The sequence below is a fragment of the Petromyzon marinus genome, chromosome 2, assembly GCF_048934315.1.
Source record: "Petromyzon marinus isolate PM22_M1 ecotype Great Lakes invasive population chromosome 2, UKy_Petmar_22M1.pri1.0, whole genome shotgun sequence".
Classification (NCBI taxonomy): Eukaryota; Metazoa; Chordata; class Hyperoartia; order Petromyzontiformes; family Petromyzontidae; genus Petromyzon; species Petromyzon marinus.
Window position 1 is genome coordinate 8,432,643 of NC_133668.1, and position 14,803 is coordinate 8,447,445.

Here is a 14,803-nt window from a genome sequence, read left to right on the forward strand (position 1 = left end):
ATCATTGACAAGATCCTCCCGTGTAGTTCTGGGATAATTCCTCACCGTTCTCATGATCATTGCAACTCCACGAGGTGAGATCTTGCATGGAGCCCCAGGCCGAGGGAGATTGACAGTTATTTTGTGTTTCTTCCATTTGCGAATAATCGCACCAACTGTTGTCACCTTCTCACCAAGCTGCTTGGCAATGGTCTTGTAGCCCATTCCAATTTTGTCCCTGACATCCTTGGAGAGCTCTTTGGTCTTAGTCATGGTGGAGAGTTTGGAATCTGATTGATTGCTCGCTTCTGGACAGGTGTCTTTTATACAGATAACAAGCTGAGATGAGGAGCACTCCCTTTAAGAGTGTGCTCCTAATCTCAGCTCGTTACCTGTATAAAAAACACCTGGGAGCCAGACATCTTTCTGATTGAGAGGGGGTCAAATACTTATTTCCCTCATTAAAATGCAAATCAAGTTATAACATTTTTGACATGCGTTTTTCTGGATTTTTGTTGTTGTTATTCTGTCTCTCACTGTTCAAATAAACCTACCATTAAAATTATAGACTGATCATTTCTTTGTCAGTGGGCAAACGTACAAAATCAGCAGGGGATCAAATACTTTTTTCCCTCACTGTATGGTATTAGGGATACGTAGCACTGATGATTCCTACAGATGGCTAAACTGTATTTTGATGGAAAGGACAAAGTAGCAGAGACATATATGATGACGCTAATAATTATTTTGTGCCATGTATTCATCATATGTTGTGTTGATCAAGGACTCAAATCTTTAAGGACTCATATCTTTAAGATATATCCTGCAGATGACCGGTATTAATTCAAGCAAGCCTGACTGCATATGAGACAGAATGTAACAACCGGTTTTGGGGAAACATTTGTTTTTATTCCGTGGAGAAACATGATATATGAATCTATCTATTTTGATATTTATTATTTTTCACAGCGATGCTAATTATTCTGTGTTACTTATGACCCGGGTTATTTAAGGTTGTCATGCATGGCTGTCCAGCACTGACGATTCACAACGGTATCGAAACGGATTCGTAACGCAATGGATAATGCAAGAGATAGCGTGACAGAGCGATATTGCAACTCACGATCCCTAAACGAGCATATACAGGACATGTGTATCCAGCGCAGAGCAAAGTCAAGTCAAGTACGGTCAAAGAACAACCACGACCCCGCACGGGTAGGAGCACATCCAGCAGTGGGATTGATAAAGGGGCTTCTCTGCCTGTACTTCACGGTAGCAGATCTGCACCATGCGGTTGATCCCGAATAGAGACAAAACACACATCAGCCATGATTCAGGCCGAATTAAGTTTCCAGTGATGATAGTGGTTTCCAGGTACCGATTGAGGTCGTGAAGACGACGTTTTTTTTAGCCGGTACTGTGCGCTTTGGATCTGATTTACTCTGGAATAACGGCGTCGTGGCGAGCAGAGTTTCTAATCAAGTGTTCATCAATAATTTTCCCCGTTAAGACATTTTAGCGTGCGGTTCCAAAACACATTTGAAAACATTGGCGGGGGGGGGGGTTGACAGCACGATGATAGGGGGGTGGGGGAGCGTTTCACATTCGTGTCCTGTCGGGGGTCCGCACAATGAATCCTGAATTTGGCAATTGCGGAGCGCGGCCGTCGACTGTCGTTCGCTGCGAATAGCGAGCGTGGAACGCGGCCGCCTGCAAAAGGGAATCTCGACGTGGAATTCGCCGCCGCCGCCACCGTGAGAGGCCCGCGACTCCGAATGAGCCGCTCGGCGAACAAAGCCGCCAACTCCAGCGGCCGCCGCGGCCGCCGCAACGTTCTCGACCGAAGCGGCCATCGCTTCCTTCTCGGTCGGCTCGCGGCACGGTCGCTCCCTTCGCTCGCACCACTTTCTTTAGTAGTGTGTGTGTTTGACGGAAATCTCGAGAGGTGTTTTAAACGTCAACCGATTCATTCCCCCCCCCGGGGGTCGCTTCCAGCTACGGGAGGCCACACTCGCCCCCCCCCCCACTTGGCCTAAAGTGTGGGGGAGCGGGGGGGTGTAAGAGCGCCAAAGTCTCGCCCCTTCACGGGACCTTGGGGGCCCCGGTGGGGGGAGGAGGGCGAGGTAGGGGGGGGGGCGAGTGGGGGGGAGCGAGTGGGGGGGGGCGAGTGGGGGAGGGCGAGCGGGGAGCGAGCGGGGGGGGCGAGCGGGGGAGGGGCGGGGGCGAGCGGGCGGGGGGGAGGGGGGGTGAGCGGAGGGGGGGCGAGCGGGGTGGGGTAAGGAAGGAACGGTGGGGGGCCCGAGTCCCGAGAGGCCCCCCACAGTAAGGCCTGTAACAACCTGAGTACTATATATATTCTTGGTTCTTTCGGTAAAGTCATCATATGATGACGTTTCGACTGTAACACAGTCATCATATGATGACTGTGTTACAGTCGAAACGTCGTGAGAATTTTATTGTTTTATATATATTTTATTGTTTCCCTTCTACGTGGTGACTTTACCGAAAGAACCAAGAATATGAATCACTGCAGTCACGAAAGCTTTAAATACAAATGTAACCTTAGTACTGCGCTAAACTGATGTGTCAAAGTACAGGGGGCTGGATATCACATTTCACACCGACCACTGTCCGCAAAGATCCCCCGTATACCCTTAACACGAGGGGGGTGGGTGGCCGGCAACCACGCCCGACCGCCTTTGTCTCCCCAAGTGGCGATGCTTGGCACACCGCGCCGGGTACTCATTTGAGGCCGAGTCGACCTCGGCGAGGGAGGCCCGGGACCGGTTCAGATAATCGGTCCCTGATGTTGCGGGATTCGAACTCGTGCAGCCGCGCAGGGTCGCGCCCCCCCGCTCCACCACCGCTCGCCGCAGACAGCAGCTGTTGACACGAGCACTGCCGTTGTGTTCCACGCCGACTAGCTACGCGCAGAAGCCGCGGTCCACTGCCAGCCGAACCAGACAAGACAGCGACGCGACCCCGCGGCACGCAGACAGAAGCGATGGGCGAGAGCGGGCCGGAGCCCGCGGCGTTGCGCGCCTGGGCTGTGCTTCCGGCGGCGGGGAGCGGTGAGCGCCTGGGCGGCGGCGCCCCCAAGCAGTACCGCGCCGCTCTCGGCCGGCCCCTCATCGCGCACACGCTTCTCGCCTTCCTCAGGTCAGAGCTTGCGCCTTCCATTTCGGTTTGTGTGTGTATATATAAAAAAATGTCTCGGGAAATGACGTCACCCTGACGCGTTAGGGATTGTTTCGCCGTTTTTGGATGACGTCATTAGTCAGGGTTTTTTGCCAGGTTTGAGGTGACGTCATGTTAATTTTCTGGTCTCTTATGCGTGACGTCACGATTCCCTTGTGCGTAACGTCATAGATTGGTGCATGGCGCCTAGGGTTTCCGTTATGAGGCCAAACCAATCGACGACCAAATGAAAAAGCGGGGTTATGGAAAGGTTTCTCTACCATCGGCAACGTTCTTGACCAGATTCTGGAATACACTCGTCAATTTCATTTACCACTGCGCTTAGCTATTGTTAAACAAAAAAAAAACACATTCGTAAATAACACTGCCATAATATAGGTTTTTTTTTGGCTTCGATCGCGTAAATATACATTTTATATGAATTTGAGTTAGATTACAGAAATATACATTTTATATAAATGTATGTGATCTAACCCAAAAAAAACCGATTATGGCAGTGTTAATTTATATACAATGTATATTTACGCGATCTATCCCAAAAAAACCTATATTATGGATTATATTGGTCGCGAAAGCCTACGTGCTAAACTAAATAACACAGGCCTGAAATGTTTTAAAATATATAGGCGACGTTTCAGGCAATGGTTCTTCTCCAAAGCACTATTGTGCTTTTGCACTGCTGCCAACGCAGAATCACAATAATTAGTTTAGCTATTGTATGTCTAAATTAATTTTACTCTGGGGACATGAATTTAGTCATCAACGCTTATAAAGCAAAACCTCAATTGAAATCGAAATTATACATCCGTTTTGAAACAAATAGACTGATTGATACCAAATAAATATGAGAGCAGTTGTCAAGCACAGAGACCCGCACATTCTGCTGCAGTAACGAAGGCTCTTTGTCGAAGCCCCTAGTGAAATGTTCTTCGTTCATTTCTTGTAAAACAGCTTAAGGCTGAAATGTTCTTACCCACATAAACAAAATCAATACTAAAAACATTCCCCTTTGTCAATGACTGACTGCTGCTTTCACTCTTGAAAATAAATATGCTCATCGATCTGTGTGGACGAGAGATGCGTTTGCATTTAATTCGCAATGTGAATCCGTATTGCTTTGCATTCGGTGGATTAATTTTGCGTGCACTTTTTGGCCACTGCAAGACGAAACTAAATGGCGACGGCTTGAGAGATGGTGACGGCTTGTGGAAGCCATCATCCAGCAGTGGATTGATCATGGCTGATAATGCTGTTTGTGGTTATGAGAGATGGCACTGACCTGCAGGTCACCCTTGGAAAAAAAAAACTTTTTAGCTCAAAGGGCCTATCCAGGGTGAGCAAAAATAAGCAAATTAATGAAGAGATGGAGAGGTCTTCATCCAGCAATGAATTGAAAATGTACGATAATGATGTTGGTTATTGTGAGAGATTGCAATGGATTGGTTAGGCATGCATCCGAACGTGTATTAATCATAGCTAACGATGGTGTATACACGCAGCTGAACGTGTGCATTTTTTTCCAATTTGTGTGTGTGTGCAAATCCGTGTGTTTGTGTATGCGTGAATTTGTTGTGGTGGCTGATGATGATCGATGTGCTCGCGGTGTCTGTGTGTGTCTCCTCCCCAACATCTCCCCCCCCCAATCCCCCTCAAACGGGCCGCCGCAGCACGCCGTGGATCGAGCACGTGGTGATCGTGGTCGCAGCAGACCACATGGAGACCATGAGTTCGTTCTTGGAGCGTGATGACCTGACGCGCGAGGGCCGCGTGACGCTCACGCAGGGAGGCACCACGCGCCACCGCTCCATCAGGGCCGGCCTGCACGCGCTGGCCCGCCGGCCCGGCACGCGGCCGCACGTGGTGATCTTGCACGACGCCGTGAGGCCCTTCGTGGACGTGGAAACGCTGCTGTCAGTGGCGCAGGCCGGGCGGGATGTCGGGGTGGGTGGCACTAGTGTCTGGAGTGGTGCGGTGCGACGTGTCGAGGTGCGACGAATTTCACAGTGACCCAATGGTCCTGTAGCAAAGCAATCAACTCACTTGAAATGTGGTAAATTCGAATCCTATTAATATACTCGGCTTCTCATCCCTTCAGGGTGACTCAAATATAAACTATCTAAAACTTTTAAAAAAAATATGTTATCCGGTAAGGCCACACTGAGCTATTTGGCTCTTTTTCAAAAGCAACCTGGCCACAAATGTTAGCTGAATGAAAAGTGGCTTATGTGAAAATGTATAGCAGCCAAATACTCTAAACGCACGTTTCTAAATGTGGAGGGAAAAACCAGAGAACCCAGAGAAAAATAAACGCGACCACAGGGAGAACATGCAAATATCCAGGCATCAGGCTCAGGATTGAACCCACGACCTCCTGTATACCAGGCGAGGTAGTTAACATCTTGCCATCGTGACGTTCTGGAAAGTCAATTCTGTGGCCTTTGGACAAACATGTCTGTTATCGGAATATGGAAGTTATACCACTAGCTGAGGACTACCATGGAACTTGAGGCAGCTTAATGCTTGATTGAGCATTGAAATACTTGAAAATTACTACCATTGGTTTCTCGCCGCCCGACTAAATCACTTCAACATGCTAAAGTACATGTTAAAGGATAATAGCGGACAATGTTTATTTTGGTTGCGGAAAAGACAGACTAACATATAGGTTTACTGTATTTAGCTGGCGAGCCAAAAAGCTTGAGGGTTTTAAATCCGCAAGCTGTGTAATTGAGGCAGTGTGAGATCACTAAAGTAGCAAAAAATATCATTTGTTTTATTATCAGTTTGTAAATATTTGGATAAGCCATGATAAATGCCCTGGGGTGGTTGGTGTTGGCGCAGTGGTTAGAATGTTGCTGCGCTATGAGCTAAGCGTTCTGAGTTTGATTCCCAGCCAAGGCTAGTGGCAGGTTATACATTAACCAGTCTTCGCAGCTACCCCTGCGCTCATTTGCACTGACCAGCATGGTGAAATGTGGTCAAATATTGCCCATGACGAACATGATTTGGAGAGCCTATGGTCCAATTGTATGAGAGGCCATGATGTTCAATGCAAGTGGTGCAATTGGATACATTTACTTAATGTACACAAATCCGATTACCCGGGCATTATTCCTTCCAATCCAGGGCTGTACACACTTAACAAAATGCAAAATCTCCCAAACAGCTTTTCATTAACTAAAAACCAGGACAATGACTCAATAAGAAAACAAAAAGTACAAAAAGATTCTGACAAGCAACAATGAGCACCACGGTTTATGGTGCTCATGAAACCAGGGAGCAGAGGAGACTCGTCAGTAGTAAAAGATGCGCACCCCCCGGTGTGCAATTGCTCTCACTGGGGAGAAAAACAGAAACATTGTCCCATTTTGCCGTAACAAACTGCTCCCAATTTCTCACAGACATCAAATAACAGACGTGAACAGCCGTAATCAAGCCGCAGCTCCAGCGCACCTGCCGAGATAAGATGCGGCGATAAGCGGTGCCGGCGTATTCATTAACACGTCGAGAGAGCCGTCTTTCTGGCGACGCAGAACTGACTGATACGCCCACGAACATGCACTCTGCGTACGTACAAAAGGAATGGAGAGAGATTACCTTGGGCACCATTGATTCTCTGCGGGGGTTTTTTTGAGGCTTTTTTTCTGCCACTGCCGTCGCACCACAGACATCACGGCAATTATGTTAAAGGTCAGGCCGTGGAGTTTTGTGTGAATTTAATCTTGGCGAATCGGGCACAGCGCAATGCACATCCTTTAATTGCAGGCCACCGTGAATCCAGCAATGCTTTCATGGGACTGTGTTATCTGCTCCCGCGTTGCTCTGCAGATGACGCAGTCTGACATGGGTGAATAAATTGTGATTTGGAGATCGTATTGTCCGCAAATAATGCAGCCCTAACTGCGTTTGTTGACAGGTGCGATATGACTGTGGTAATTCACTGGAGGGGTTCATATTTGCCCAGCGTGGGGTGTTTTTTTTTTAAGTTACGCGCTGCCTCACGGACACGTTCGTTACCATACCTCCCACGCCGTCATAAGTCGCGGGAAAACAACTGCACGTTGCAGTAAACAATTTTGTCAGAAATTGGGAGTGCCCATGAGAAAAAGGTCCGTACATTCCGTAGCCACTTGAGTGATCGCATGTTTATATCGTTGAAAGCCTTAATTCACCGAACAGCAAGGTTAAGTTGACCTGGCACAAGCCTTGGTTTATTGGTGTTTATTCCATTTTGACGGCTGTTTGTTTTCAGGGCCGGGGTTCATTTGTCTTTAGGTTTTCTTGCACTTGCTTTATAATTATGGCTGTTTGTTGTATGTTTTAAGGCATAGTTTAAAGGAAATATTGTGTCAATCCACGGTCCTGGCTGAATATTAACGACACCAGAGCAGAACTTTCAGTCGCCTTCTCGATGCATCGCAATCTTTGTAACAAAAATAAAACTTACCTATTCACGTTTTCAAATAATATTTGATTTCCTCGACTAAAGATTTTGGGAGAATATGAATATGTGCATGATATGGTCTGAAGTAAAACTTGGGATTTAAGTTTCACGTCCACTTATTATAGATGCTCACATTGCATGGAGGAATCCACACAGGCACACGGACATAAGCAAGCCAATGTTATCTCGAAGGAGCGGAAAAGGGAATCAAGTAGATTCGAGATTAATCCGTCATCTCTTGCAGTCATTGTCAACAATGAAAACTGGTAGACTTGGTCAGGATGCGTGGCTTACGTAATTGAATTGGCAATCGGATTGACGCATCTGGAGATTAATTGCTGTAAGAGAGAGCGTGCAAGGGAAGCACTGAGATTTTTTGGAGAGATGACATCATAGCATGCAGCATTGGGATGCCTTGTATATTTGTTGAACTTCCTTTGCACCGTACTTAGCCAACTGTGCTAATCGGAGTTGCGGGTGAAGGACAACAAACTGAACATAAAAAAAACAGGTCTTAGGAAATAAGTTTTCAATTTAGATTTAAAAGTGCATAGCTCCGGTGGCTTCCTAATATCGGAAGGAAGATCATTCCAGATGGCCACAGAAGTGCATCTGAATGCGTGCCTTCATCAATAGATGATAGTTGTTGTTTTTGTAGAGACTTCTGTCAATCCGCTGATGGATGGGGGCCTTCCCACGCTAGATTAGTCATGGGGAATGTTTAACCATACTTTGCCACGCTGGTCAGTATGGTTTGGTGAAGATGTTTAGAGGAGTGGGCGGAAAAGAGGGGTGGGGGGGAGGAGCAGTTCAGAGATGACTCGCCACCGATGTTTGCCGTGGCCGGGAATCAGACTCGGTTTGGGGAATTCATAGCGAAGTGTGTCAACCACTGCTATCGCTGGCTCACCCCATTTGTTTAAGTTATTGCATCACAAAATATGTTAATCGTGATTCTGTGACCACAATGTGATGAATTGCATCTCTATTTCCTGTTTGTAAGAGGTTTGCAGTGGTGGGAGACAGCTAGTTAATGTAGCTGTGTTGGTTCTGCATCAGCTGCAAGCAATTTGGCTTTCTTTCAGCAATAGAATGGCTTCTTGTGTCTTGTTTTTTTTTAATCACCTCCTCCAGAAAGTGTAGCACATTCCTTGCAAACTGAAACCAGGCAGTTTAATTTCTGGAGCACGAGTTAAGAGGGCACGGAGGTGTAAACGTGCATTTCACTCAAGGAATTAATCAATCCCTCTATTGAAACTTTGACTATTATTTTAAGAGAATAAATACAAATTATGTACCGTCACTTAAATCCATGAATGAAAGCAAACGACAGTAGTGGTGTGGCGGTTAGCGCGCTGCGCTATGAATCCAGCGAGATTAGTTTTGATCCCCGACCACGGCTGACATCAGTGGTGAGTGATATCTAAATCGTGCCTGCCCCAACCCAACCAATCTAAACTGACCGGCGTGGTGAAGTATGCTTAAAACAACCCTCATAATCGACACAGTGTCGAAAGGTCTTCATCCCCCAGTGAACTGCCAAAGTGCTGTACGTAAAATTAGCAGGGAACCCTATTGATGTGTCAGCTCATCGATTAAGCGCAGTGTCCACTGTCGCCAATATGTGCATAGGTGGGTCTGTTCATGTAGGCAAGACTTGATTGTTTAGGATTTATAAAAAAATTATCACGTGTACATTTCATCTATTAAGGCTCATGGTGGAGATAAAATTGCACAAACGAGGCCGAACCAATCTGAAGCAATGAACAGCGCGGTACAGGGCGGTCTTCATCCAGCAGTGGATCGACAAAGAGACGTAAATTATAAATCGAAATGCAAAGGTGCGTCTCTGACCACACCACGTCCTCGTGTGCTGTACCTGCCTTAATAGATCCTTGCTCATGGCACTTGACCCAGCAGTTGGTAAAACGACACAGTGCATCTTTGTCTCTTTGCGTATCAAGGACTGGCATTGAGTCTTGGTGTGATGACGCACACGCATACGCACGCACACACACACACGCATGCCACACACGCACACGTGCGGTCACAGACGCACACAGCACAAAACTGAATTCTGGCAGGCAGACTTCTGCCAATCAGCGATGTAAAGGAGTGCAATGATGCATATTTTGATGTGGTATACTCCACGTCTGACAGCTACAGCTTAGCTGAATTCATCCTGATTGACGGTAAATTTGTGTGTATTTATTTATTTTGTGTATACACGGGATGTATATGTGCACATACTTATTTTTTTCTTTGTGCATGTACGATAGCGGACGTGCATTCAGTTTCCGCGCACTCTTTGCGCGTGTCTTTGGGGAGTGACGGCGCAGTTGGGTAGCGTAATGCTTTATGAGCGTGACCAAAGGTTGCATTGTATTTCTGTGTGTAAGTGGGTCTGTGTGTGTGGGGAGTGGTAGTGTTGTGGTTAGCGTGCTGCGCTACGAACCCAGCGACCCGGCCAACACTCGCGACAATTGTCTAAACTGGTCCTGGGCCTCCCCCAAGTCGACTCAGCCATAAATGGGTACCTGTTGCGGTGTGTAAACATCGCTGCTAGGGAGACAAAGGCGGCCCGGGCGTTCTGGCCACCCACCCGCTCATGCGCCGTACTGGCCTCAATACGTGCTCGCGAATAGCACTTGGCCCGACAGTCCGTTTAGGCTATACAGGGGATCTTTGTCTTTGTGCGCACAGGCGGCCGGTGTGGTGCGACCGCTCGTGTCCACGGTGGTGAGCGTCTCGCCGGATGGCACGCTGGACCACGTGCTCAAGAGGTCGCACTACTGCGCCAGCGAGATGCCCCAGGCGTTCCGCTTTGACGTCATCTACGACGCCTACGAGAAGGTGGGGCAAGCCGGGCCACGTGCCGCTCAGTAACGAAATAACTGCCGAACATCATCATCATTTTGATTTAAAGCTTTCGTGACTGCAGTAATTCATATTCTTAGCACTTTCGGTAAAGTCACGTTGAAGGGAAACAATAAAAGAATAAAATATATTTATTATTTTATTGTTTCCCTTCAACGTGAATTTACCGAAAGAGCTAAGAATATCATCATCATCGTCATCTTCATCAGCCATAATCTGTGTCCTGTGGAAGGGAGGCTTCCCCAAGGCATCGCCATTTCTCGCAGTCCTTTGACGTAACAATTCACTCGGTACCTCCACATGTGAGATAATACTACCGCTCCATCTCTGTGGTGGACGTCCTCTTGAACGCGTTCCCGCCCTTGGCTGCCATATTGTCGTTAGTTCCGACCACCGGCCATCGTGCCTGAAAGCCATGACGTGCTCTGCCCAGGGCCACTTACTTTCTCAACAGTCAACATTGCTTTATAACACTGTGCTCCCTAATCCGCGTGTTCCTCGTTCTATCTGCCAATGTAATTCCATATTATGCCTCTGTCCATACTTCTTTGTGCACTGTTCAGCTTTTCGTTCCGTTTTCTCTACCACCGTCCATGTCACAGCAGGTAGTACGCACCTACGTGGTGCTCTTTAGCACGTCACTTTTCATGATCAGATTCAGTTCTCCTTCTTCGGGGACCTTTATTTGGTTAAATTCGTCTGTTGTTAGCAGTGTCAGTGGCTTCATCACGAGCGCTAGAGACACATAGACTCACACAGAGACCCATATACTCACACAGACACCAGTAGACTCACACAGAGACCTATAGACTCGCACAGAGACCCGTAGACTTACACAAACACCTGCTGAGAAACTATAATGCACTTGCAGTGGCTTCATCACCATCATCATCAGCGCTTCCTCCAGCAGGCGGGTGCATGCAGCCCATGTAGCTCCCAGGAGAACTGGTCTGGTGGAGCCCAGTGATGGCGGTGCATCGTCATCCCATGTTACCTTTGTGTTTCATCCATCAGTTATTCCTCCTGCACGCTTTATCAGCCGAGGCTGATAACTTTACGTGGGGTTTGTAGCTACCCCAGAGTGTAGCCATGTGATTCATACAGACAACTTCACAACAAGTCGTCTGTTTATAAACGTGTTGTCTGGTTAAAGGTGTTTGTGTTGAACATGACATGCACTGGCAGTCATTTTGAACGTTAGGTTCATGTGACCGTGGGTTTTGGTCATTTAAATGACAGCAGTGGATGAGGAATGCATTTCACAGTTAAATACAGCATCATACGTTTTACAAGGGGATATGAAGGAACCTTCTTGGAATCTTTCTCTTTGTGCGTTCGTGTATTCATGTTTAACAATAGACTGCTGTTTACAAAGGCTTTTGTCCCAAACGTAACTTGTTAAAACGCAAAGCACACTTTTGTAATGTTCCTAAACTGCCAATCAATCAATCTTGATGCCCGATAGTTCAGCTTACATTCCTTTGCGATTTCACAACTGCTTCGAAATGTTAAAGAACACGGAGCTTAAATACTCCGTATCATATGTTTGCAAAGCTTTTGTGACGTAAAGATAAACCCGGAGAAAATATCTCGACTACGCGGCCAGGAAAGTAGCACCTTTGGCTTTGTTACCAAACCAACCGGAGCCCTTTCGCAGCTTTGGACACAGTTTCGAGTCTTTGTTTTGTGATGTAACACAGGAATTTTTTGTTTAAAGAACAACCAAAAAAAGTAAAAAAATAACTTCCCGTTCGCAGCGATATGGCCCCGTGTGTTTGTTTTGACGCAGAGATCTGAGCATCGAATCAAGCAGGTGGGGAAATTCCTTGGGTGTTTGCCACCGATAATTCCGCAACGATCCGCCTCACCGATATGACTGCCGACGTTCATGACCCCCTATCGCTGGCCTGCTTTGTGGTGCATTTCAAATAATTTGTCTAGCGGCCACGCAATCACAGCCGCTCCTTTGTGTCGCCTCATGAATATGGCTTGCCATTGAGCGACAACAGTAGCCCCTTGTGTGCGTGGGTGTGCGTACGTGTGGCGTGAAATACGGTGTATTTTTAGCCGTCTTTTTTTGTGTTCGTAATTTTAATTTTTGTTTGTTTGCATTATCAAAGTTATCTTTATTTTCGTTCTGATAGTACCCTACATTTCTCACAGAGTGTCTGCCCTCGAGTATAAGGGACTTATCAGCTATCAAGGCAGGCTCCAATTGCAGGTCATGCAGTAGTTAAAACAAAAACAAAATACGATCGTTCTAACGGTGATATAAGATATTTATTTTTGGCGTGCTCTTTACGTGTTTTCAAAATGTCATTCAGGATCAACAAAATACAATGTTTATTGCTTATTTATCAAAGTTTTCTTTATTGAAATAAATATGATGATAAAAGCTTCAAGGCTGCATCTACAACTTTCTTGCATATCCTTATAGAACAGCAATTTAAGATGCCATATATCATGTATACAGGATGGAGCATTGGCGGAGTGGTGAGATGGCTGTGATTTAAAATCACTAGCTGAGTTCTACTTCTGTCCATGGTGGGGTGATTGGGATGTATATATATGTTTGGCAAGCAAACACGCATTGGCTTAAATAACTTGGCGTGACAAAAATAATTCAGGCTTACCTTTGTATTCAGACTGCAAATATAAAAAAACACAGTGTCTCAATATGGTTCCCTCTCGTACCCGATTAGTGCAGCAAAGATGCTTGCCGGTGATGAATAAATATTGTTTGCTCGCCATTTCTGAGTGGTAGAGGAAGCGTCGACATCTGCAATTGCAGTTCGAGTGAGAACGCCGCCGTGGGCTTGTTTTAAGATAAAGCTGTCTTTCAATTGCTCAATGGAAGGTAATTACGAAGCTCCGTGACTGTGGCAATATTATGCTGGAGTGAAACGCGCAGACGCCTTCCTTCGCGAAAAGAAAAAAAAACGGTTTCAAGATGCACACGGGCCCCGATGGCCTGTGTTGGAGTTTCTCTCCGCGCCAGCCGTGCATCATCGATTGCATCAACTCGTCAACCCTGATGAAAGCAGCGGTAGCAGCAGCGCCACACTCAGGCCTGTGCCAATCGTGCTATTCGCAAATGTCCATCTCCACTGTAGAACTTGAGCCATTGGTGAAAAATCCACATTAGGACAACCACAGTTGATTTACCAAAAAGCGGTGATCATTTTATAGATTCCCCTCGAGGCAGGATGGGTTGTGTCGAGACCAACAATTCAGAATTATTAAAAAACTCACTCTCTTCAAGTGCTCTACGAGAGGGATGAGACCTTTTGTTATGATGCTGCAGGTCTTGGGAACTCCTCACCGCACTCATTCACGTTCGCCAGTTGAGTGCCCAGTTCTTTGAATCCCGCCTGAAAACATATGATCAAGAAGGCTTTCAGGAGCATTCAACTTTAGACCAATGAGCTGTGATCTATGTATCGGATTTTAATCTCCTAATTGTTGTTTTTTTTTAGTAACTGTCGATCACGGATGTGGTTTTGATCCTGAGAGGTGCTACGGAAATGGGATGGTATCGTTGTTGATTATTTTTCAGTGGGCGAGTCAATTGCTTTAATCACACACAGCCAGTCCCATTGGGGAAACTCACAGAATGGCAGCAAACATAGCAGACATAAATTTTGGTTTTTATTCTCATTTGTCTTATCCCGCAATTTCATGCCAATTATGTATTTTTGGGAAAATACCTTGAGATCAAGAATCCATTGGGAATTCGCAGAGAGCAGTGCATCACCCCATCTTAGGGAATGGCCCGCTGACGTGGGTGTTAGAGGAGACTTCCAAGATCCCTTCACGTGCTCTTCGATCCACACAGTAGGGGGCACCTATTTCCCAGCCATCGGGATCCAGAGAGTAGTAATGTTCCTTGGATGATAGTCACGTCAATATTTTTTGTTTGCCGTCATTGGAATTCAGTCAATGATGGTGTTTTTAAAATATATTTCCTTATATTGTGAATGGTGATCGGACTGAGACTATCAACTCACACTACTTGAGATCCCGGTTTTGTCACAGGCGGTTCGCTACCTGCATTTTCAGCAGACCCGTCGGTGCAATCATAGTCCCCGTGCATAACTCGTGCTGCGAGTAGCGGCATTTATGCCAACTGGAATTAGTCGATAACCATTGTAAGCAAGGGGAGGGCGGTTGTGTAGTGGTTCACGCACTGCTGTACGATCCCAGCGACCTGAGTTTGTTTCCTGCTCATGGCTATAACATCAGTGAACCAGTCCTGGGTCCATCCCCCAACCCCTTCACTAACCCTTCATGACCAGAGTGGTGACG

At 46.6% G+C, this 14,803-nt stretch overlaps 1 protein-coding gene across 6 annotated transcripts in view; it reads left to right on the forward strand.

The window, feature by feature from the left end:
- The first annotated feature begins 1,610 nt into the window (after positions 1 to 1,610).
- The window catches only part of CRPPA (CDP-L-ribitol pyrophosphorylase A), a 54,228-nt gene continuing 41,035 nt past the window's right edge, over positions 1,611 to 14,803 (forward strand). For 4 of the 6 annotated variants that reach the window (XM_076069278.1, XM_076069282.1, XM_076069267.1 and 1 more), the window contains exons 1-4: positions 1,611 to 1,845; positions 2,904 to 3,138; positions 4,845 to 5,163; positions 10,325 to 10,474. In XM_076069278.1, the coding sequence (XP_075925393.1) occupies positions 1,755 to 1,845; positions 2,904 to 3,138; positions 4,845 to 5,163; positions 10,325 to 10,474 (795 nt within the window). In that variant the 5' untranslated portion in view covers positions 1,611 to 1,754. The remainder of the gene's footprint in view (positions 1,846 to 2,903; positions 3,139 to 4,844; positions 5,164 to 10,324; positions 10,475 to 14,803) is intronic. The other 2 variants (XM_076069268.1, XM_076069273.1) reach the window with 2 other exon arrangements.